The 26,502-nt window shown below is 42.7% G+C and overlaps 1 protein-coding gene across 4 annotated transcripts in view; it reads right to left on the reverse strand.

Moving 5' to 3' along the window:
• Positions 1-7,050: 7,050 nt before the first annotated feature.
• Positions 7,051-26,502, reverse strand: part of LOC143714409 (uncharacterized) — a 73,306-nt gene continuing 53,854 nt past the window's right edge. For 2 of the 4 annotated variants that reach the window (XM_077205543.1, XM_077205542.1), the window contains 2 exons: positions 14,952-17,076; positions 7,051-8,285 (listed from right to left, as the gene is read on the reverse strand). In XM_077205543.1, the coding sequence (XP_077061658.1) occupies positions 8,279-8,285; positions 14,952-17,071 (2,127 nt within the window). In that variant the 5' untranslated portion in view covers positions 17,072-17,076 and the 3' untranslated portion in view covers positions 7,051-8,278. The remainder of the gene's footprint in view (positions 8,286-14,951; positions 17,077-26,502) is intronic. The other 2 variants (XM_077205546.1, XM_077205544.1) reach the window with 2 other exon arrangements.

Consider the following 26,502-nt stretch of genomic DNA (forward strand, 5'->3'; position numbering starts at 1 on the left):
AAAGTAATATTACAACTGGCATCTGCACAAAAGGACGCAAATGCGCTTGTGAACTCGTTTTTTACAGTCTATGGTTTGAAATGTAAACTCTGGATGCGCTCTTGCCCGTGTTAAGCTGTTGCCGGCAACTAAAGCACAGAGAATCTACAACATTATATATCACAATCCTGTTCTCATTATAATGCTATGTGTATGACGCTACAAAACTTGCACCTAATTTTTATTTGTTCATGATAGAAAGTTAATTAGTCATCATAGCACATTTTCGAAGCCATAACGAGAAACAACTTTAAATAAAAAAATGAGAATAAAATAACACTGCTGCATTAATAATATCATCAATGATTTTGCCTATCAAGCCTATCTAAAAGGAATGTGACAGTCTCAAATAATCCAATCATAGTCAATAATGTCGGACATTTCACTTGAGCTGAAACTGAAGAGTGAATGAACGGTCGGTAAACCGCTGCATTCTGCTAGCTCGCTATTAAACTCAACCAAACGCTTCTTATTTGAGATTAATCAGATATAGACAACATAAAATGAATCTTACATCTTGCACTAATGGCACCAGTGTAAAAGTTGTACCTGTAACTGCTTTCGGGTACTTTTTTTCGCGTCATCACTGCACGCGCCACACTGAGCTGTTTTTTTTCAGCAGTGTTTCGTTTTGCTGCCCTCAGCCTCTCCTGAAACAACGTTTGTCTTCTTGCTGTGAGAAACAGCCACATCCCGACTCCCGAGGATCAAAAACAGCATACACTCGATTTCCTCCATTGTCCTGTGTGTGTGTGTGTGGGTAGCGGGTGTGTGTTGCGTAGTTCCTGAGGCGTTGCTATGACGACCAGGTACTATTTTGGAGGTACTATCTGTAATTGAAAACGGAGCGAAAAAGCGAGCCGATCCGAGTCGAGTCGAGTTGAGCTGATACTGGTAAAGGAAAAGCGCCATTACTGTATTTCATTTCATGATCACAGTGATTCAGGCATCACTGCAGTGCGCGCTTTCAAATCCAGTTTCACTTTATTTCGCAGGTCTGGAAGGCGTGCTGTCTAGCGCTAACCAATCAGACCTCAGGAACCGCCCAAAATGCCGCAATAACCAATCAGAAAAAGAGAGAAATGTTTTTCATTTTTTGGGCGATCATCATTCGTCGCTGTCTCGTACTAGTACTTGACTCTTGGCCATCACTAATGTGATCATCATCTGAACACTGAACCGTTTCAGATTCTTGCGGTGAATGAGAATCATCAGATCAAATCTTGTATTGTTCAGTTATTTCTGGGTAGCTTATGTAGGTATTGGGAGAGTTATTTGTTGTGTACGTGCGCTCTCTATTGGATAGAGGCTAGAGTGGTGGCTATGTACTGAATTTTCGCGTTCTTTTCTCAGTCTGACTGGGAGAGGTACGTATTTACATCAGTGCAATGTAAACTTGACGTATAACTGTTGTAACTTTATTTTTAGTGCACATGGTAATTTGTACGTGTATTTTAATGATGAGTGCACATACATTCAGTCGAGATGAGTTGAGAATCTGTTTTGAGAGCATAAGAAATTGCTAACATAGTCAAGTCAAGTCAAGTCACCTTTATTTATATAGCGCTTTTTACAATACAGATTGTATCAAAGCAGCTTCACAGTGATAACATGAAAATAATATAAGTTTGTTTCTAAAAGAAAATTGAGTCAACGTCCACCTTAAGTAAGGCAGGTCAATAATATTATTGAATATTAAATGTCCCCAACTAAGCAAGCCAAAAGCCAAGGCAACAGTGGCAAGGAACCAAAACTCCATCAGGTGACAGAATGGAGAAAAAAACCTTGGGAGAAACCAGACTCAGTCGGAGGGCCAGTTCTCCTCTGGCCAACGAAGGAAAAGTGCATGATTTATGATTCGGGCAGCATTACAAGTCAGATTGGATCGGAACATTTAGAATATTTATCCATTTCCATCTTTTGGAAGTCCAAGTAATCACGCCGGTGTTGAGACGAGTTGTTGAGGATCAGTGCCGTCCACCATAGAGGGTCCATATCGCCGGTGTTGAGTCGTCTCTTCACAGGCTTTGTGATTGGGGCATCTGAAGTCTCCGTGAAAGGCTGGATACAAACTGGAGCTGACGAATGCCGTTTTTCTCGGGACTCGCGTCCCGAGATAACAGCAGAAAAGGGAAAATAATTAGCGTAGCTGCTGTTCATGATAATTTCCATAACACGGGCGTAAATGATAAAAAACATGAAGACAGTGATTCTTGCGTCCCAGAGTCACCCCCCTCCGTCCCCCACTCAACTCAGCCCTGCTTACTGACCTCTACTTCCCTCCTGCTGCTGAGACCTAACCACAATCTCACAATCTCTCCGCAACCCAACCATACGCGCCGACCCGTTTGACTAAGGCTATCAAGCCCCACTGTCGTCGTTAAAGCAGGTTCAGTGGCAACGGTTCCGTATGGCATACCACCTACCGTAAAACACAATATCTACCCAACCACCCGTCATTCACGCAATATACACAGGAACGTAATGACTGTAAATACTATGCAACCTATACAAATAACCTACAGACTCTTCAAGTTTTATAATAATGCATTTGATCTGATTCAGCAGTGGTATAAAAGGTAAGCATTATGTAAATGCTTGGCTAAAGAGATGCGTCTTTAATCTAGTTTTAAACTGGGACTGCGAGTCAGAGCCTCGGACAATATCAGGAAGGCTATTCCAGAGTTTTGGAGCTAAATGTGAGAACGCCCTCCCTCCTTTAGTGGACTTAGATATCCTAGGAATGACCAGAAGCCTCGAATTTAGTGATCTTAAAGAGCGCGATGGATTGTAGGGCGATAGAAGGTCCATTAAATACACAGGAGCTAAACCATTTAGGGCTTTATAGGTCAGTAATAGTACTTTGTAATTGATACGGAACTTGATAGGTAACCAGTGTAGAGATGATAAAATTGGTGTTATATGATCATATTTTCTTGACCTAGTAAGAACTCTGGCAGCTGCATTTTGCACTAACTGTAGCTTGTTTATTGAGGATGCGGGACAGCCAGCTAATAAAGCATTACAATAATCTAGTCTCGAGGTCATGAATGCATGAACTAACTTTTCTGCATCAGAAACAGATAGCATGTTACGTAGCTTAGCAATGTTTCTAAGGTGGAAAAAGGCTGTTCTTGTAACATATGAAATATGATTTTCGAAAGACAAGTTGCGGTCTAGTATAACACCCAGGTCTTTTACTGTAGTGGATAAAGTAACAGGACATCCTTCTATATTAAAGTTGTATTGTAAGTGAGTTTGTGGGTAGTATTTTGGACCAATAAGTAGTACCTCCGTTTTATCTGAATTTAGTAGCAGGAAATTACGCGTCATCCAGCATTTTATATCATTTGAGACACTCTGTCAAATTTGATAAGTTAGTGTTTTCATCTGGTCGTGATGAAATATATAATTGAGTGTCATCAGCATAACAGTGGAAATTAATTCCATGTTTTCTTATAATATTACCAAGTGGCAGCATGTATATTGAGAATAGCAGAGGGCCTAACACCGATCCTTGCGGCACTCCATAGTCTACTGACGTTATCTTTGATTTTTCCCCATTTAAACAGACAAAATGATAACAGTCTGATAAGTACGATCTAAACCAGCTTAATGCCTGTCCCTGAACACCAGTGTAGTTTTGTAGTCGATCCAAGAGTATTTTATGATCTATAGTGTCGAACGCAGCGCTTAGATCGATTAGAACTAGTATTGAGATACAGCCTTGGTCAGAAGCTAAAAGTAAATCATTTGTAATTTTAACTAGCGCAGTTTCTGTGCTATGATGCGGTCTGAATCCTGACTGGAATTTTTCATACATCTCATTTTCATGCAAGAAAGAGCACAATTGAGCGGACACAATTTTTTCTAGTATTTTAGACATAAATGGAAGATTTGAAATTGGTCTGTAATTTGCAAGGTTATTTGGATCTAATTGCGGTTTCTTAATGAGAGGTTTTATTACTGCCAGCTTGAATATTCTTGGAACATGACCTAAGAATAAAGACGAGTTAATAATATTAAGAAGAGGCTCTTCCACTACAGGTAACACTTCTTTCAGTAGTTTAGTGGGTATTGGATCTAATAAACATGTTGTTGGTTTAGATGAAATGATAAGTTTATTTAGCTCTTCCTGTCCTATAGTTGTAAAGCGGTGTAGTTGTTCCAGAGGGGCGATAATTGAGGCTGAATCATAAGACACCATAAAAGAGTGTACATTTACAATTGTGTTACGGATGCTTTCTATTTTCTCATTAAAGTAGTTCATAAAATCATTACTACTATACTGTAACGGAATATTTTGCTCTGGTGATGTTTGTTTATTTGTTAGTCTAGCCACGGTGTTAAATAAAAACCTTGGATTATTTTGGTTATTTTCTATTAGTTTGCGGAGATGCTCAGCCCTGGCTGCTTTTAGAGCCTTTTTATAACGTGACATACTGTCTTTCCACGCGATTCTAAAGACCTCTAAATTAGTTTGTTTCCATTTACGCTCTAAGTTACGAGTTTCTCTCTTGATAACATGCGTAGCACTGTTGTACCAAGGTGCTTTAGTTTTCTCTCTAACCTTTTTTGATCTAATTGGTGCAACAATATCTAATGTACTAGAGAAAATGGTGCTCAAACTGCTAGTCATTTCCTCTAGTTCATCTGTTTGTTTGGGTTCACATAGCTCACCTCGTGTTTTGGTTTGCTGTATGCTAGCGCTCGCTAGTCTATCTTCTTTTGATGTAGCGCACGTTTCAGTTGTCCTTTTTCTTATGTTAGGCTGATTCTGATGGATAGAATCCTAATCTTTTGCTGTCTTTGGAATTGTGCAGGCATGTGCTCCCAATACCAGGTTTAGAATATAGGCCTAATGTGTTCATTTAAAAGTTTTCTTGTGTTGATTGATGTTCAATGGCACTGAACAGCCTAAATGTAAAGCATGTTCATTTTGCTTTGTGCATATTACTGTATGTATTATTGGAAAGAGGATGTTTATTTCATGTTATAAAAGCTAAAAGCCCATAGTCAATATCAGAAATGACATGCAATATGACACATACACATGATGTACACAAGCTTAATGCAATATGTTTATTTTCTACTTATTTTTCTGTATCTCATTTTCTGATTTTTGAAATGTGATTAAATGCTGAGTCTGCATTCGATTTGACTGGGAGATGCTGATTCTGATGGATAGAATCCTGATCTTTTGCTCTCTTTGGAATTGTGCAGAATAAAGTGTCTTGAGGAACGTCAGCGTCTTGTCATCAGTGCACCAGCACACAACGCAGTAGTCGGCGAAGTGCAGACGGAGCCGGCTACAATTGCATCTCTGACAGCTGCGCCAGCTGGGTGGTCAAGTGTGATGGGGTCAGTTTCATCGGGTGGTACTCCTTTCTGAGAGTGGCTTTATTGTGCAGAATGGCACATGCAGCCACTATCTGTGATGCCCGCTCTGGTGACACTCTTAAGCATCTAAGGCAGTTGACACGTGCCTTTAGGATGCCAAAGGTCATCTCGATCTTGACCCTGGATTTACTGAGGGCCACATTGAAGCGGTTTGTGGCCCTGTCTGAGGGTCAGGATAGGGGGTTAGCAAAAACCTCTGGCATGCATAACCTCTGTCTCCTATCAACAGGCCATCAAAAAGCCCTGTCAGAACAGAAGAGGGGAAAATTGCGTAAGTTTGCTATGAAAATTAAAACTTTAACGTGTACTGTACCAAATTTGACTTGCCTTCCTCAAAGCGCTGACACAAAATAGACTCACGGAAAATTCATGAGTCATGCACTGAGCCAGGCCATTTGGCATCCAAACTTGTGATCGTACGTTCATAATCTGCAGATTAAATGTACAGTAAATAATTGTCCTATCTGTTAGATATATATTTAAAATCATTCTTAGCAGGTAGCTACTGCAGACTATTGTATAATAGATGTCTAAGTGTGTGAACTATGCTTTTTTGAAGAAGAAAAAGGTTAAATCTGTTCATGTGATGTCACCCTATCAAGATATCTTACCGGCAATTTTATAAAAGCCCTCTTTTATGGACATGGTCGATGAATGTCCAGCGATTACAATGAAGCTATTAATGTACCCCTGCAGTGTGAGAACCACCTTGTGAATGGTTTGAGAGACCGTGTTTTCCCCTAGATTCTCTGCATCACCGACCGCATACAAGTATGTTCCACTTGCAAAAAAACGCAACGCAATACATACCATTTGCGGTACAGTAAGTGCATGGCTTCGACGAGTCACATTTGTTATGTGTGGCTCAAGAAGTTCACAAAGATAAGACATTCCTTCTGCTGAAAATCTGTATCTTTCATACAAGTAAGTATCAGGAAAGTCAAATGGATTTTGTCTGTCCCTAAAAACTCTTTCTCTACGAAGTGCTCGTATAACAATTTGCGCGGAGATGTCCACAGGATTTGGGAGAAAAGGTGAAGTCATTGCAACAGAGAACAGGGGCTGGGAATTAGTTACGTCACCTATTTTTCTTTGCTCACAGCTGATTGGTCAAACTTCAGTCTGAGATCTTGAATCCAGAACATCACCTGCCCGGGAGCAGGTTAGCCGTGCAGCGTAAGATACCATGGTGACGAACACCGATTAAAGCCGAGCTACTTTCATAGTACCTAAAACCCAGGGTTGGCGGAAACTAAACTGGAACATAGCTGGCTAGCCACTTAAACCGGCTTCATGGTATAGGCCCCAGGAGTGGTGTTTTGTCTTGTGTTGTGTCTCAGTCTCCAGCTGTTGTGCGCAGGTCGGCCACTAGAGGGCACTCCTCTGCCATGAACTTCAGTCCCCACAATCCTTTGCCCGGACTCATCATGAATTATTGCATTCACCTGTTTGTTATTACATTGTTTGTCTCAGCCTATTTATACTGTACCATGTTCTCTCTGGTCAGGCTAGGGGAGGTAACAAAGAAAAAGAAAGTATGATAACGTAGGGATGTAAAAATATGTGCAGAACTCACTTCAGCCTCAGAGTGAAAACATAACGCAACTTAAGTAAAAGTAAAAGTATTTATTTCCTTCATATATCAAAAAGCTTAAGAAAGATGGGAATGAATCTTCAGGAGAGAAGATCATACAGTAGAGAGTAAGGCCTAAAATAATAAACAGAAAAGAAGCTAATTAAGGTTTAAGGGAGCTGCACAAAAACAGATGAAAATCAACAACACAAACTTCATCTCTAATCAAAAACAGGAGATATATATATATATATTGTATATGTTTTGTATTTTTAATAAAATAAATGCAGCCTTGGTGAGCAGAAGAAACTTCTTTTAAAAACATTAAAAATCCCGCTCATTTCCCAGATAACCATAAACAAGTGAACAGAGCTAATAAGAAGTTATACATTATAATTACCAACAGAAAATGAAGTTAATGCCTGCTTTCACAATATCTTTTAGTTTTCCACAGGTAAAAAGTCAACACTAGAATTATACAATATATTCCAGGTACCCTCACAAGGATAAACTGGCGTTGTTGGCACACAGCGAATGAGTGTGTCCCAAACTCAACACACACTTTTTTTTTTTTCAACATTTTGACAAAAAACAGAATTAAAGACAATTATCATTGGTCAAGGCAAATCAAATAAAAAACAATAGAATTGTATCAGAAAAAATAGAAATAGAGAATATCAGAATCCTAAGCAATCCGCATATTAATATGCACTGTCAGTCAATCACCCAAAGGATAGATTTAAGGCTTTACAGTGTGAGGTTTGTTCTGGTTTTTCACTGTTATTAAAGACCAGGAATCTGTTTCCACAATCTCTGTTCAGTTTCTTCAGTTCTGCACAGTTACTTTCACTGAAACATTTTTCTGTTGGCTTATTTCTCCGGCGATCTCCTCCTGAACAGAACGATGCTGAACTGAGCAGCTCTTGGACTGAAGATCTTCTTCATCAGATCTACTGTGCCCATCTCTTGTACATCTTTCCAAACTCAACACAATGATGAACACATGAGGGCCAGGTGACAACGTGGAAATACATTTCAGTATTTATTTACTGTTGATCATGTGTCAGTGTCGTGTCAAAGAGACCTGGAGTATCAACAACAGTTCCTGATCGACCATCAACTTCACCAACTCTCTTTTCACACACTCGTGACTGAATCTAGTCACACTCATCTCTTCCCAGAATACTGTTTCCTGTTGCACTCTTCCCATTTCCTGTCTTCCCGATCAGAGCAATCCTCAGACACTCCTGATCCTCTGATTGAACTTCAGCACCTGAAAATCACAGCGGTAGAAAGAAAACTTAGAGAAATGACGCTCAGAACTTTAACATTGTTGTGTTGTGTTGTAGGAGTTGCAGATGAATGGTAATTGATTATGAACTGAAAAACAACAACATCTTAAGTCACTTGCAATAATAATAATAAAAAAACTCAATGGATGGATACTAGGGCTGGGTAAAGAATATTGATTTCTTGATTTTAATCGATTCTCATTTTTACGAACCAATATTGATTCTTAAATCCCAAGAATCGATTAGTCATCCTGTTTTCTAGTGATGTAGTACTCGAGTCCGGTCTCGAGACCGATTTCTGCTTTCTCGGTCTCGTCTCGGACTCGACCCTACAAAGACTCGGTCTTGACACGGACTCGACCCTTCAAAGACTCGGTCTCGACTCGGACTCGACCCTTCAAAGAACTCGGTCTCAACTCGGACTCGACCCTTCAAAGACTCTGTCTCGTCTCGGACTCGACCCTTCAAAGACTCGGTCTCGTCTCGGACTCGACCCTTCAAAGACTCGGTCTCGTCTCGGACTCGACCCTTCAAAGACTCGGTCTCGACTCGGACTCGACCCTTCAAAGACTCGGTCTCGTCTCGGACTCGACCCTACAAAGACTCGGTCTCGTCTCGGACTCGACCCTTCAAAGACTCCGTCTCGACTCAGACTCGACCCTTCAAAGACTTGGTCTCGGACTCGACCCTTCAAAGACTCGGTCTCGACTCGGACTCGACCCTTCAAAGACTCGGTCTCGTCTCGGACTCGACCCTTCAAAGACTCGGTCTCGACTCGGACTCGACCCTTCAAAGACTCGGTCTCGTCTCGGACTCGACCCTACAAAGACTCGGTCTCGTCTCGGACTCGACCCTTCAAAGACTCTGTCTCGACTCAGACTCGACCCTTCAAAGACTCGGTCTCGTCTCGGACTCGACCCTACAAAGACTCGGTCTCGACTCGGACTCGACCCTTCAAAGACTCGGTCTCGTCTCGGACTCGACCCTTCAAAGACTCGGTCTCGTCTCGGACTCGACCCTTCAAAGACTCTGTCTCGACTCAGACTCGACCCTTCAAAGACTTGGTCTCGGACTCGACCCTTCAAAGACTCGGTCTCGTCTCGGACTCGACCCTTCAAAGACTCGGTCTCGTCTCGGACTCGACCCTTCAAAGACTCAGTCTCGACCCTTCAAAGACTCGGTCTCGACTCGGACTCGACCCTTCAAAGACTCGGTCTCGTCTCGGACTCGACCCTTCAAAGACTCGGCCTCGACCCTTCAAAGACTCGGCCTCGACCCTTCAAAGACTCGGTCTCGACTCGGACTCGACCCTTCAAAGACTCGGTCTCGTCTCGGACTCGACCCTTCAAAGACTCGGTCTCGTCTCGGACTCGACCCTTCAAAGACTCGGTCTCGACCCTTCAAAGACTCGGTCTCGACTCGGACTCGACTCAGACCCTTCAAAGACTCAGTCTCGACTCGGACACGACCCTTCAAAGACTCGGTCTCGACTCGGACTCGACCCTTCAAAGACTCGGTCTCGACTCGGATTCGACCCTTCAAAGACTCGGTCTCGACTCGGCATAGGCGGTCTCGTCCCCATCACTTTCCCGGTGAGAGGGTTCAACACCCGCACTTTTTCTGCAGTTTACACAAACGCCTTATTACAGTCGCTCTCGTTCAGTTGTTTATCTGGCCGCTCTGTGTCTGCGCTCGCTGCGTCTCCTCTCCCCTTTCCTCTCAAAAATGACACCGGCTTTGAGTGTGACCGGCTGATGATTGGCTGTTCTGCCTTAAGTCCCGCCTCTCTTGGTGTGTTAGATTTATTGGTCAGCTCGTGCTGAGGAGTCGGGAACTTATGGTCATTTACATCTCCCTTTTCCAGGTACTTTGAATGAGTGTTTATGCTTTCGAGGTTTTTAAATAAGCTTGATATGCGTTTAGGAAGATGTTATGTTTATGTTTTGTTGACATGTCGAGTGTTTTCAGTATTATATTTCGTACTTTAGACTAAACCGCACATGACTTAGGCATTCTCTTTGTGCTGCGTGATTTAAAGAAAAGTGTGCACTTTGCTCAAACTTTTCTCCAAAATAAAAGCTCAAGGGTTTATTTCTTACAAGTGAAGAAATTAGGACAAAAGTATTGTAATTTTCCTATTCTATAGCGTAATGTAAAATATACTTTTGAAATATTCATTTTCATTTATAGAGTAGCATAAATGGGACTCGACCCTTCAAAGACTCGGTCTCGACTCGGACTCGACTCTTCAAAGACTCGGTCTCGACTCGGACTCGACCCTTCAAAGACTCGGTCTCGACCCTTCAAAGACTCGGTCTCGACTCGGACTCGACCCTTCAAAGACTCGGTCTCGACTCGGACTCGACCCTTTCTCGACTCGGACTCGACCCTTCAAAGACTCGGTCTCGAATCGGACTCGACCCTTCAAAGACTCGGTCTCGACTCGGACTCGACCCTTCAAAGACTCGGTCTCGTCTCGGACTCGACCCTTCAAAGACTCGGTCTTGACTCGGACTCGACCCTTCAAAGACTCGGTCTCGACTCGGAATCGACCCTTCAAAGACTCGGTCTTGACTTGGACTCGGCATAGGCGGTCTCGTCCCCATCACTACTGTTTTCAGTTGATAAATGAATCGAACATTGCGCGTGAAAATGAAAATTGTGAAAATTTGCCATGTATTGTACCGAAACCGATATCGGACCGAATTGCAAGCTTGTGAATCGAAATCGAATTTTATGCATTCTTTTATTAATATTAAAGTCCCTGTAAAGGCAATTCTAAAAAAATTCTAAACACATTATAAATGTTAGAAATGTATTGCTAAAACATATTACAAAGACTGTGAAGTACTGAATTGTGGCGTTAGACCGTTAAACAATTTTTCACTATTGCTGTGCTCCGGATTTTTTGGGCGGGGCTAAAAATGATGACGCACTGGGGGTCTTGATTGACACGCCCCTACTTGATGACGCCCTGGAGCCCCTGAGCTCCTGGACACGCCCCTACTTGATGATGCACTGGAGCCACTGAGGCTGGCCCCTCCCCTAACAATATAAATAGAGCACATTAATAACATCACTTTGCTGCTCAATTACGAGTTACTGTAAGTATTAATATTATTAGTACTAGCTAGCTATGCGTTCGTCACAGAAATGCGTACTATCTGGATGCGGTCACGTCAGAACATTTCCGAAAAACGATCACATCAAGAAGAGTTGGATTAATTTTGTGAAGAGACACCTTGATAGAGAGCTGAGGATCACCGCAAACACCCTCCTCTGTAGTGATCATTTTACTACTTTTATTTCAATGTAAAACAGCTGTTTTCTATGCGAATATATAGTAAAAAGTGTAATTTATTCCTGTGATCAAAGCTGAATTTTCAGCATCATTACTCCAGTCTTCAGTGTCACATGATCCTTCAGAAATCAGTATAATATGATGGTGTGATGCTCAAGAAACATTTATGATTATTATCAATGTTGAAAACAGTTGTGTACCATTTGTTTTAGGATTCTTTGATGAACAAAGTTAAAAACAACAGCATTTATTTGAAATAAAATATTTTGTAACATTATAAATGTCTTTACTGTCACTTTTTATCAATTTAATTCCTCCTTGATGAATAAAAGTATTGATGCATTTTATTTATTTCCACCCAAAAATAAAATAAAAAATTCTTACTGACCCCAAAGTTTTGAACGGTAGTGTTTAATGTTACAAAAGATTAATTTTCAGATAAATGCTGTTCTTTTTAACTTTCTATTCATCAAAGCATCCTGAAATAAAAATGTAAATAACTGTTTTCAACATTGATGATAATGAAACACTTTTCTTGAGCATCACATCATCATATTATACTGATTTCTGAAGGATCATGTGACACTGAAGACTGGAGTAATGATGCTGAAAATTCAGCTTTGATCACAGGAATAAATTACACTTTACTATATATTCACATAGAAAACAGCTGCTTTACATTGAAATATTATTTCACAATATTACTGGGTTTGTTTTGTATTTTTAATCAAATAAATGCCGCCTTTGTGAGCATAAGTGACTTATTTTAAAAACATTAAAAATCATACCGACCCCAAACTTTTGAACGGCAGTGTGTGTGTGTGTGTATATATATATATATATATATATATATATATATATATATATATATATATGTGTGTGTATGTATATATGTGTGTGTGTATGTGTGTGTGTGAGTGAAAAATCTAAAATGTATTCCCAAAATCGTGCAGCCCTATAGTTTGTCTTGATATCAACATGTTTACAGGTGTTTATTTATTTTTTTTTTTAGAAAGGGACCAGATGCCACTGGATGAGTCCTGCTGACTTCAACATTCACATGAGTCTCTGTACATGAACATAGTAAAATGAAAAGTCAAACACCTTGTACATGACCGGTATGTAGGCTACTATGTTTTAGGAATGGCACAAAGGTGTGTGACTGTCCAAGTCTCTGTCTTTAGATCAGTGTGTTTACTAATGTGCTATTTTGTCATTTGTTGTGTATCTTTGGATTATGTTGTGTTGTAAATAAATCCAGACAATCAAAAAGCCATTCTTTTTTTTATTTCTCCTCATTCTTTGGGCAAGGCTCCTCATAATGATCGGGCCTGATAGCACCTGATAGGGCCATTAGGGGAGGGTCTTTGTCTTTCTCAGGTGTAAAATGCATTCATATTACTGAGAGATTCACGCCTCCTCGCATACAGCTTTCTCACACAAAACACGTCATACAAATTTCAAATCAATATATCGTCTTATCTAAATGAGTATGCAGGATGATTTTCACATAGTTTTGGAGCAAATTATAAATGTATAGCTTCCGGCCATACGCAGTCTACTTACGCCTAAAGCACAACTTACGCAACTTGTGACGTCAGAAGTAGAGTAGTGCGTCATGGCGTAGCGTAAACATGGTGTTTGTGGGGTCCTTGAGATGTTTTGACATGCCCTGACATTTGTGCTTTTTTCAGTTGCTTATAAACATATTATTGGCAAAGGTGTAATTACACTCTATTCAGCACAAACAGGGCTACCATAATATGTGAGCAACATTTATGTCAGGTAAAGCATTTTCTACTGATTGAGAGAGGATTTACTGCAGTAAATTGACTTAGGATGGTCTATTTTACTGTCATTAGTGAATATTGTATAATAGAATAGCGCCCAGTATAACCTAAAATAGTTATTTCTTAACGTTCTAATAACGTTCTTATAACCAGGAAATAACGTTAATACAACATTTATATAACGGGAGAATTGTACGTTCTAATGATGTTTGAATGATATTCTTATAACCAAGCAAGAACGTTAATACAACGTTTATATAACGGGAGAATTGAACGTTCTTATAACGTTTTGAATGGAGTTCTTATAACCAAGAAATAACGTTAATACATACGTCTAAAAAAATTGACATATGTTCCTGGAACATTCAGAAATAACGTTAACGTTTTTATAACTTAATGGGAATGTTATGAAAACGTTCTTATAACCTAAAATTGTTAGCTGGGGAAGAGGAGAGATTCGCGATTGCACTGAACACGTTTTAAGTGCAGGATTCTCTGAGCGAGCCAAGAGAAAATAGACCTATTTTAACAAGAGCAGCGTGTATCTGAGAGCGCGGCACATTATATTCCGCGCGCGAGCAGAGAGATTCGCGCTCGCGCATTATATTAATGTACTTTCGCGCTACAATAATGCGCTCCGCATCCATCGTCCATGTAACGTAACAGAGCACTGCTGTTTGTTTACCCTCACTCGTCGCTGCTTAGAAGTGCAACACTGTAAAGGGTCCGTCTGAAACAGTGTCGCGCAGCGTAACGCTCGTTCCGAACGTTGTGTAATTAAATACACCGGTGTGGCGGTTTATTCAAAATCAATATCGTGACGAAAATATAAACCGGTTTTCGGTTTGAACCGGTTTATCGCACAGCACTAAGAATAATGTTTATGCATGGTTATTGAAAAAACTAAAACTTAAAGTTTCTGAAATAAGGCCACAAAACACATACTAAATATGTGTCCACAAGACTTTTGACTAATGGATGTTGTTGCCTAGAGTTTTTGCTTCTAAAGGATCTGAAAATCATCCTGCCTAATCATTCACATAACACAATACATTGTTTTAAATTTTGTAAGACACTTTTGGTTTGGAAAGGCAATATGCATGTGGGCGTGAACGATCATGAATAATGCTCTGATTCACACCTGAGATGACAATGACCTGCATAATAAGCTGCATAATAAGCCTTTCACACAGGTGTGTCACTGGGTACCACAAGAAAGAATGTGAGGACTTATTTTGTATGCATGCAAATTGTATAATTTCCATGGTAAACATTTCTAGTAACTATGCAGTTAATTCTCATATTTTCAGAAAGTTTTGGAATATATCCTCTCCCCAAATGTGTCACTAATAAAAAACAATAATAAATAATTTAATGTGAAGGCTTATATTGGCATATTAAGATGTTGCTTACATTTAGGCTACCTTATAAATATATTTTTTACTATTTTATTAAAAAGTGTTCATACATATTTCAAAGTTAAGGATTCAAACACTATAATAATAACTTACACAGAAGACACTTTGTTGCTCAGCACATGAAAATAAACTACTTACCGTGATCTCAGACTGTGTTTAAGTGGTTTCTCCACTGTGTGGATCTTCAGGTGTCGCTTCAGGCGACTTTCAATAGAGAAACTCTTTCCACACTGATCACACGTGTGCGGTTTCTCTCTGCTGTGGATCCTCTCGTGTGTTTTCAGAGTTGATGCCTGTCTGAATCTCTTGTCACAGTGTGAACACTTGTAAGGTTTCTCTCCAGTGTGGATCCTCTCATGTCTTTTCAGAGATGATGACAGACTGAATCTCTTGTCACAGTGTGAACACTTGTAAGGTTTTTCTCCAGTGTGAATAATCTGGTGCCGTTTTAAATGGTTTGCTGTACTAAACGTCTTCTCACACTCAAAGCACATGTACTCTCTCACACCAGTGTGAGTTTTCTCATGTCTATGTAAATTAGGCAGCCGTGAAAAACTCTTTCCACACACAGAACATGAATGCGGCTTCTCCTTCGTATGAACTGTCATGTGTGTCTTCAGGTCTGATGCCCTAAGAAATGTGTTGCCACATTGATCACATGTGAACGGCTTCTCTCCGGTGTGGATCCTCATGTGATCTTTAAGGGATGAAGATTGACTGAAATCTTTCCCACATTGATCACACTTAAACGGCTTCTCTCCGGTGTGGACTCTCATGTGTGTCTTCAGGTTTTTTTTAAAAGCAAAACTCTTTCCACACTGATCACACGTGTGCGGCTTCTCTCTAGTGTGGATCCTCTCATGTGTTTTCAGATGTTCTGATCGACAGAATCTCTTGTCACAGTCTGAACACTTGTAAGGTTTTTCTCCAGTGTGGATCCTCTCATGTGTTTTCAGATGTTCTGATCGATTGAATCTCTCGTCACAGTGTGAACACTTGTAAGGTTTTTCTCCAGTGTGGATCCTCTCGTGTGTTTTCAGATGTTCTGATCGACCGAATCTCTTGTCACAGTGTGAACACTTGTAAGGTTTTTCTCCCGTGTGAATTCTCTGGTGCAGTTTTAAATTGGTTGCTGTCGTAAAAGTCTTCTCACACTCAAAGCACATGTACTCTCTCACACCAGTGTGAGTTTTCTGATGTGTATATAAAGATTGCAGCCGTGAAAAACTCTTTCCACACACAGAACATGAATGCGGCTTCTCCTTCGTATGAACTCTCAGGTGTCTCTTCAGGTGTGATGTACTAAGAAATGTTTTCCCGCACTCATCACATGTGAACGGCTTCTCTCCGGTGTGGATCCTCATGTGATCTTTAAGGGATGAAGATTGACTGAAATCTTTCCCACACTGATTACATGTGAACGGCTTCTCTCCGGTATGAACTCTCATGTGAGTCTCAAGACGTTGTTTGGTTGTTAAACTGTTTCCACACTGAGTGCAGGTGAAAGATTTCTTGGCTCGTCTTTTCTTTGAAAATTTCCGTTTAGTCTTTGAGCGACTCAAAGATTTTTCTCCAGGTTGGACATGAAGTTCCTCCTCCACTTCACTCAGTTCTTCACTCTCCTCCTCCACTTCACTCAGTTCTTCACTCTCCTCCTTCACTTCATTCAGTTCTTCTCTCTCCTCCTCCACTTCACTCAGTTCTTCACTCTCCTCCTCCACTTCACTCAGTTCTTCACTCTCCTCCACTTCACTCAGTTCTTCTCTCTCCTCCTCCACTTCACTCAGTTCTTCTCTCTCCTCCTTCACTTCACTCAGTTCTTCACTCTCCTCCACTTCACTCAGTTCTTCTCTCTCCTCCTTCACTTCACTCAGTTCTCTCTCCTCCTTCACTTCACTCAGTTCTTCTCTCTCCTCCTTCACTTCACTCAGTTCTTCTCTCTCCTCCTTCACTTCATTCAGTTCTTCTCTCTCCTCCTCCACTTCACTCAGTTCTTCACTCTCCTCCTCCACTTCACTCAGTTCTTCTCTCTCCTCCTCCACTTCACTCAGTTCTTCTCTCTCCTCCTTCACTTCACTCAGTTCTTCACTCTCCTCCTCCACTTCACTCAGTTCTTCTCTCTCCTCCTTCACTTCACTCAGTTCTTCTCTCTCCTCCTTCACTTCACTCAGTTCTTCACTCTCCTCCTTCACTTCACTCAGTTCTTCACTCTCCTCCTTCACTTCACTCAGTTCTTCTCTCTCCTCGCTCTCTTCCATCCGGTCTGACATGACAGAAACAAATATTACATTTAATTTTCAGTACATCAAAATAACTCAAAGAGAGAAATATAAAGTGAAAGAACATGAAAGTGAGCCCTGATGTAATGGTAGAAAGTAGACAACTGCCATAAAATATTATGATAATTTGATGCCTTTTTATGAATTGATTATATGTCCTTGAAACTTTCCATAAATGAGGTAAATTTAACTTCCAAGTATTATTTGTAAAACATTATAAGCAAGAATCCCATGTTTCTTTAGCAAGAACTATTAAATATTTTTGATCAATGACACAATTATCTAACATTATATTAATATTAAAATATACAATACTGCCATTTTTTGACACCAACTTTGAGATTGATATTTTCTTTTACTAAACGTTTTAATTATTAATGGCCGTTCGCACTAGACTTTTCCTTGCACTGACTTCCATTCATACGCATGTGAAAGTGGGACACCAGAAACACAAGCTCAAGTGAATCAGAATCAGAATCAGAATCAGAAAGAGCTTTATTGCCAAGTGTGCTTGCACACACAAGGAATTTGTTTTGGTACTGAGGCTTCCAGTGGACATATACAAATACAACATGAAACATAATACTACAAATTATAAGAATAAAAAATAAAAATATAAATATATGAGAGTAAAACTATCACAGTTGGGTTTAGTCAGAATAGACATTTTCAGATTTACAGATTATGAACCTATTTACAGTGTTTTGAATATTATAAATAAATAAATCTACATATAAGTATCACCTGAGTTGTGGGATATTGCACTAAACAGTGGGAGTATTGCACTTAAGGCATATGCCTTGGGAGGAGTGTTAACTGTTCAGGAGGGAAATGGCCTGTGGGAAGAAACTGTTCCTGTGCCGAGATGTTCTTGTGGCCAGTGATCTGAGTCTCCGTCTTGACGGTAACAGTTCAAACAGGTGGTGTCCAGGGTGAGTGGAGTCTGTGATGATTTTAGCTGCTCTCTTCCTCACTCTGGAAGAGTACAGGTCCTGGAGGTTTGGCAGGGGGGCACCAATAATCCTCTCCGCAGTCCGGACTGTCCGTTGTAGTCTCCTGATGTCTGATTTGGTAGCTGAACCAAACCAGACAGTGATGGAAGCGCACAAGACAGACTCAATGACGGCTGAGTAGAACTGAATCAGCAGATCCTGTGGCAGGTTGAACTTCCTCAGCTGGCGAAGGAAGTACAGTCTCTGCTGGGCCTTTTTCACAGTGGAGTCAATGTGATTGTCCCACTTCAGGTCCTGAGAGATGATAGTGCCCAGGAACCTGAATGACTCCACTGCTTCCACAGTGCTGTTCATGATGGTGAGTGGGAGGAGTGCTGAGCTGTTCCTCCTGAAGTCCACGATCATCTCCACTGTTTTGAGCGTGTTCAGCTCAAGGTTGTTATAACTGCACCAGGCAGCCAGCTGTTCAACCTCCAGTCTGTAAGCAGACTCGTCACCGTTTCGGATGAGACCGATGACAGTGGTGTCGTCTGCAAATTTCAGGAGCTTGACAGTGGGGTCTTTAGAAGTGCAGTCATTAGTGTACAGGGAGAAGAGCAGTGGGGAGAGAACGCACCCTTGGGGAGCACCAGTGCTGATTGTGAGTGTCTTGGATGTGTGTTTCCCCAGTCTCACTCGCTGCTGCCGGTCCGTCAGGAAGCTGGTGATCCACTGACAGATCGAGGATGGTATGGAGAGCTGGGTCAGTTTGGCTGTGAGAAGACCAGGCATGATGGTATTGAAGGCCGAACTGAAGTCCACAAAGAGGATCCTTGCATAAGTCCCTGGTCTGTCGAGATGTTGCAGGATATAATGCAGTCCCATGTTGACTGCATCATCCACAGACCTGTTTGCTCTGTAAGCAAACTGAAAGGGATCCAGCAGGGGTCCAGTGATGTCCTTCAGGTGGGCCAGCACCAGTCTTTCAAACGACTTCATGACCACAGACGTGAGAGCGACAGGTCTGTAGTCATTAAGTCCAGTGATTTTGGGTTTTTTGGGGACAGGAATGATAGTGGAGCGTTTGAAGCAGCAGGGAACTTCACACTGCTCCAATGATCTGTTGAAGATCTGCGTGAAGACCGGGGCCAGTTGGTCAGCGCAGGCTTTTAAACAAGCAGATGAGATGCCGTCTGGGCCTGAGGCTTTCCTAGTCTTCTGTTTTTTGAAGACTCGGCTCACGTCCTCCACAAAGACCTTAAGCTCAGGTTGGATGGCAGGAGGGGGGAGTGATAATTGGAGAACAGGAGGTGATGCTGAATGTGTGAAGTGCAGATCAGACCGGGAGTGTGGTGTGAATGAGGGCTTTTCAAACCGGCAGTAAAATGAATTTAAATCGTCAGCCAGGTGTTGATTGTCCACAGATCGAGGGGATGGTGACTTGTAGTTGGTAATGTTCCTCAGGCCATTCCAGACTGATGATGGGTCGTTGGATGAAAACTGGTTTTTCAGTTTATCAGAGTAGTTCCTTTTAGCAACTCTGATCTCCTTTGTCAATCTGTTCCTGGCCTGGTTATACAAGATTTTATCCCCACTTCTGTAAGCATCCTCTTTGGCATGACGAAGGTGTTTGAGTTTCCCAGTAAACCATGGTTTATCATTAGTGAATGATAAGAATGTCCTGGTAGGAATGCATGTATCCTCACAGAAACTTATATATGATGTTACAGTATCTGTGAGCTCATCCAGATCATTGGTAGCAGCTTCAAAAACAGTCCAATCAGTGCAATCAAAGCAGGCCTGTAGATTCTGCTCTGCTTCATTAGTCCATCTTTTCACAGTCCATATTCCAGGTTTAGCTGATTTCAGTTTCTGCCTGTAGGTCGGTATGAGATGAACCAAACAGTGATCAGAGAGCCCCAAAGCTGCCCGTGGGACGGAGTGATACGCATTTCTTATTGTGGTGTAACAGTGGTCCAGTATATTACTGTCTCTGGTGGGACATGTAACGTGCTGTCTGTATTTTGGTAGTTCACGGGAAAGATTTGCTTTGTTAAAATCCCCAAGAATGATTAAAAGAGAGTCTGGGTACCTTTGTTCCGTTTCAGATATTTGTTCAGCCAGCTGTTGTAGCGCCGCGCTCGCGCACGCGTCTGGAGGGATGTAAACATTCACGAGAATGAAAGAGGAAAATTCCCGAGGCGAGTAGAAGGGTTTACAGTTTATGAAATGTGCCTCTAAATTAGGAGAGCACATCTTCTTCAGTGTTGTTACATCTGAACACCAACTTTCGTTAATGTAGAAACACAATCCACCACCTCTCGTTTTCCCCGTTAGCTCCGCGATGCGATCCGCTCGGAACAGCTGGAAGCCCGGCAGATGTATTGCGTTGTCCGGTATGGCTTCACTCAGCCAGGTTTCAGTGAAGCACAAAGCAGCAGAGTTTAAAAAATCCTTGTTAGTGTGGGTGAGGAGAAGAAGTTCATCCGTTTTGTTAGGAAGGGATCGGAGATTCGCGAGATGAATGCTGGGGAGTGCAGTGCGCAGGCCGCGCTCGCGGAGTTTAACCAGCGCGCCGGCTCGCTTCCCGCGTTTGCGTCTGAACGCGCGTTTGAACAACAACGCTGCACCTCCGACGAGAATGTCCAGCAAAACGTCCGAATAATCCAAAACTGTAGAAAAGGTCTCTGGTGTGTGTTTCCTAATGTCCAGTAGTTCGTCTTTGGTGAAACTGATAGGAAAAGAATGACTAAACGCAGAACAAACGAACAAAAACAACACAATAGCTGGAGAGCTCCACACCGAGGCAGCCATCCGCGGCGCCATCTTGGATTAAGGATGGCGCCGTGAGAAATAACACAAGCGTTTAGCATTCTTTCTTTAATCTTTATTGTCCTATAAGGATATTCTTTTTCACACATGTCATTTTTTACATTCCATGCAGGATGTACACAGCCTCATACATATAACGTATAACATATAACATATAACACCCCCCCATGGGTAGTGTCACGGGAGTTTGTTAAGTGCAGTGATTGCTGAGGGTATAAAACTTCTCTTAAAGTGCACTTTTTTCCAGTCCAGGGCTCTGTATCTGCGGCCAGATGGGAGTAGGGTGAAGAACCGGTTCAGGGGATGGTCAGGGCTACTTACTATGGTGCGTGCAAGGCGTATGATGGCTGTGTCATTTGCATCAGTGAGACTGGGGGTGGGAAGCTGTATTATCTTGGATGCTAAGCGTGAGATTTTAATGAGTTTGTTCTTGCTGATGACATTTAGTATGGTGAAGAAACAGGGGGAGCAGTAGAGTAGAAGGGGTTGGATGATGCTTTTGTAGAGTAGCAAAAGATGATGGGGGGCAACATACAGTTATCTTAGTTTGCGTATTGCATACAGTCTCTGTTGTGCACGTTTCTGTGTAATAGTGACATGTTCATTGAAGTTAAGCTTATTGTCAATGGTGAGACCAAGATATTTAAAAGTGCTGACCTGTGCCACTGGTTGGCCATGTATAGTGATGTGAGTGAGTCCAGGGGGTGATTTTGATGAATGAATAACCAATTCTTTTGTCTTGTCAAGGTTGAGTTGGAGGTAGTTATCAGAGCACCACAGTGCAAAATCTGTGATGGACTGGTGGTAGGCTGTAATAGAACTGTTGTCTGTAAGTAGTCCTACTATGGCTGTGTCATCTGCATATTTGTAGTAAGTGGTGTTGGGTAGTGAACTCTGGCAGTCATTTGTGTAAAGTGTGTACAGGAAAGGACTGAGTACGCAACCTTGGGGGGTTCCAGTGTTGGTGATAATGGTTGATGATGTCGTACTCCCTATTTTCACTGTCTGTGGCCTGTGGCTGAGAAAGTTATTTATCCAGTGAATGAGGAGAGGGGTGACATTCAGGTGCTGTAGTTTCTTAATGAGTTGATGGCGCTGGATTGTATTGAATGCGGAGCTGAAGTCAACAAACAGAACTGAGGCAAAGTTATGGGAAATCTGGAGATGGTGAAGGAGGGAGTGGAGAAGGCACTGCATCCTCTTCCCCCTTTTCAGCCAGTATGCAAATTGGTATGGGTCCAATTGTTTGCTGACAGCAGGTAAGATGAGTTGTAGTATGATTTTCTCCATGCATTTCATGATTATTGGGGTGAGTGCGACCGGACGGAAGTGGTTGGGCTCTGAGCGGCGTGGTTTCTTGGGTACAGGTATAATAGTTGATGTTTTCCAGAGGGTGGGTATTGTTGCTGTCCTGTAGGATTCCCAGAAGATGGAGTGGAAGATGGGAGAGAGCTCCATTGTGCAGCATTTCAGCACCTTTGCCGGGATGCCGTCTGGCCCAGGTGCCTTACCAACTTTGCACCTGGCCAGCTGCTGCTGCACATCCTCCTCTGTGAAGCGCGGTTGGTGAGGTTCATGGGAGGAAAGGGTTCTGAGAAGTTCCTCACAGGTGGAGGTGTGGTCATGGATGTCGAACCGGTTGAAGAAGCTGTTCAGGGTGTTTGCAAGATGAAGAGGGTCCGAGCTTGGTTGGTGATGGTGGTTATGTTCTTGACCTGTAAGTTTCTTGATTCTCTGGAATGCTTGTTTTGTGTTCATGTTGCTAAACTCCTGCTCCAGTTTGTTTTTATATTGCATTTTGGCTCTGATGATGTCATTCTTTATTTGTCAGTTGAGTATTTTGAGAGTGGCCCAGTCTTTATTCCTGAATGCTGTTCGTTTTTCTTTTAGTGCATGTTTTATGTAGGGGGTAATCCAGGGTTTGGAGTTGGGGTATCTTTTGACAGTTCTGGTGGGGATGGTGGTATAGATACAGAACTTGATGTAGTCAGTGATGGTGGATACCCTCTCGTCCAGTGTGCCCTGAAAAATACCCCAGTCCGTGCAGGCTAGAGAGCCCTGTAATTGCTCAATAGCGTCCTCCGACCAGAGGGTGACGCTGTGGGTTATTGGTTTGATCCGTTTCAGTTCCGGTTTGTACTGCGGGAGGAGGAAGATGACGTTGTGGTCAGAGAAACCGAGTGGCGGGAAGGCACGTGCGGTCAAGGCATCAGCAACATTGCCATAGCACAAGTCCAGAGTGTTCTCCTTCCTCGTTGGAACATCCACGAACTGGTGGAAGGATGGCAGAACATCGTTGAGTCTGCAGTTGTTAAAATCACCCAGGATAAACGCTGGAGCCTCCGGGTAGGCGGCTAGCATGTTGTTAGCGTTGTCGGCTACTAGTTCTGCTGCTACCCTAGCGTTGGCGCTCGGGCAGATGTAAACACAGGTGACAACCACCGTCTGGAATTCTCTCGGGAGGTGGAAGGGACGCAGGCTTAACGTCATCATCTCCACATCTGGTGTGCAGATCTTGTTGTGGATCTGCTGTTGACATAGATGCAGATCCCACCACCTCTCACTTTTCCTGACTGATGGGTCCTGTCAGCTCTTAGGATGGTGAAATGATCAAGGCTGACCTCGGACTCCGGGACCTCTTCATCCAGCCAGGTTTCGGTGAGCGCGATTATGCAGGCATCCCTGTAGCCTCTCTCCATGGAGCACTTGGCGTGCAGCAGGTCCATTTTGTTCCTGAGCGAACGAACGTTCGCTAGTATGATGGAAGGGAGGGGGGGCCTAAAGGGACACTTTCGGAGTCTAGTTCTTACGCCTCCTCGTCTTGGTTTGATCTCCGGTGGGAGTGCAACTGGTGGTTTTTGCTGGCATAATGCAGAGGATCGGAGCTGAAGGAGATCCGCCCGGCTGTAGGTGAGTGGTCCCTGGTCGCTGGTTAGTAGTGCCAGTGCCAGGTTGTTGTTGCGTATAATCCATGATGTTATGAGCGCGATCGCGATGAGTGTGTGTAAGTCCCTCATTCTTGACAATCAGTAAAACGATGGGTGGATAAAGACGCAGACACTAGTGAGAACTTCTCAAGACAAACGCTAGACACACTGGTACAAAACAAACCGACGGTAGACAGAGACGTGACGCCGCCATGGAACATTGACTGACTGTGTGTCGTCGCAGCAGAGCATGTGGAGTGGACTGTTTATTTTTACATTTTTAATTATTATTATTTGTTATATGTTGAATTTATGTTTGTAAAAAAGCTGCCGCAGAATGTGACGTCATTTCACAAGCGTTGCAGTGTCTGTAGAAATATCACACGCTCAAAGTGTAGAGCGGCTTTAACTGGTTTTAAATTAACCATATGTATTACCATTATCTGTGTCCTACATGTTTCAATCAACCCTGTTACTCATGACATGATTTTCCTCCTTTTAAAAACAGAGCATTTCTTACAGCTGTGACACCCAGGAAGTGAGATCATCTGGGCTCTTTCTGCTGCATGATGGGAAGACAAGAAAATAATAGGCTTGTTTGCGATGAGCAAAATCTGCGCAGAACCGATCACCGGTGATCAGCGCGTAATGCATGCCGGTTAGAAATGTGTCCGAGAGCGGTCCACCTTGCTCTGATGTCATGCTGACGTGTGTCAAAAAGCTCTCGCGAGCGCAAGTGTCGGATTCTGCAGTCGCTCGCAGTTGCTCTCCACCGACTGCGCTGATCAAAAGCATGATGGGAAACGACTTGCTGACGACACAGCTTAATGTTGATTGGTTAAAACAACCGTGATGTATTGTTCTCTTTTATAATGTTTTATTTTAAAACTCGGATATCATGTTTTATGTGTATATGTTATGTGTGAATATTCCCAAACTCTCGGACAGTGTGATCTCTATGGGTTATGTCATTTTATTATAAAAACAAAAAAACACATAGCATATGTCTGTATTAAAGAAAAAATGATTGATAAACACTTATTTGGAATGGAATTAATTAACAAGTACTTTGGGTGTCTTGTTCATTATATTTATTTTCATATAAAAGCAACAGAACTTAAATTACATCCAGTTTATTAGCAACACTGTGCAGGAGCGTGAATCCCTCCATATCCATCATTGATCTTGCAGGAGTCAGATCCACTGCGAGAAGCGAGAACTGTCCGGCTTGCCTGCGCTTCTTTCACTCCTCCTCTCACTGCAGCCGCTACTCTCGACTACACTTCAGGCGAAGCAAGGCGCATCTCAAACAAGCGTATTGAGACGGCTCAATGACATCATCAGCTGTCGGCCAATGAGAACCCTAACCCTACTCTCGACTACACTTCAGGCGAACCAAAGCGCATCTCAAACAAGCCTATTGAGACAGCTCAATGACATCATCAGCTGTCGGCCAATGAGAACCCTAACCTTACTCTCGACTACACTTCAGGCGAAGCAAGGCGCATCTCAAACAAGCCTATTGAGACGGCTCAATGACATCATCAGCTGTCGGCCAATGAGAACCATAACCCTACTCTCGACTACACTTCAGGCGAACCAAAGCGCATCTCAAACAAGCCTATTGAGAAGGCTCAATGACATCATCAGCTGTCGGCCAATGAGAACCCTAACCCAACTCTCGACTACACTTCAGGCGAAGCAAGGCGCATATCATACAAGCCTATGGAGACGGCTCAATGACATCATCAGCTGTCGGCCAATGAGAACCCTAACCCTACTCTCGACTACACTTCAGGCGAAGCAAAGCACATCTCAAACAAGCCTATTGAGACGGATCAATAACATCATCAGCTGTCGGCCAATGAGAACCCTAACCCTAACCCTACTCTCGACTACACTTCAGGCGAAGCAAAGCGCATCTCAAACAAGCCTATTGAGACGGCTCAATGACATCATCAGCTGTCGGCCAATGAGAACCCTAACCCAACTCTCGACTACACTTCAGGCGAAGCAAAGCGCATCTCAAACAAGCCTATTGAGACGGCTCAATGACATCATCAGCTGTCGGCCAATGAGAACCCTAACCCTAACCCTACTCTCGACTACACTTCAGGCGAAGCAAGGCGCATCTCAAACAAGCCTATTGAGACGGCTCAATGACATCATCAGCTGTCGGCCAATGAGAACCCTAACCCTACTCCTACTCTCGACTACACTTCAGGCGAAGCAAGGCGCATCTCAAACAAGCCTATTGAGACGGCTCAATGACATCATCAGCTGTCGGCCAATGAGAACCCTAACCATACTCTCGACTACACTTCAGGCGAGGCAAGGCGCATCTCAAACAAGCCTATTGAGACGGCTCAATGACATCATCAGCTGTCGGCCAATGAGAACCCTAACCCTAACCCTACTCTCGACTACACTTCAGGCGAAGCAAGGCGCATCTCAAACAAGCCTATTGAGACGGCTCAATGACATCATCAGCTGTCGGCCAATGAGAACCCTAACCCTAGCTCTACTCTTGACTACACTTCAGGCGAAGCAAGGCGCATCTCAAACAAGCCTATTGAGACGGCTCAATGACATCATCAGCTGTCGGCCAATGAGAACCCTAACCCTACTCTCGACTACACTTCAGGCGAGGCAAGGCGCATCTCAAACAAGCCTATTGAGACGGCTCAATGACATCATCAGCTGTCGGCCAATGAGAACC

The sequence above is a fragment of the Siphateles boraxobius genome, unplaced genomic scaffold, assembly GCF_051911475.1.
Source record: "Siphateles boraxobius isolate OS27281-9 unplaced genomic scaffold, OSU_SipBor_1 54, whole genome shotgun sequence".
Taxonomy (NCBI): domain Eukaryota; kingdom Metazoa; phylum Chordata; class Actinopteri; order Cypriniformes; family Leuciscidae; genus Siphateles; species Siphateles boraxobius.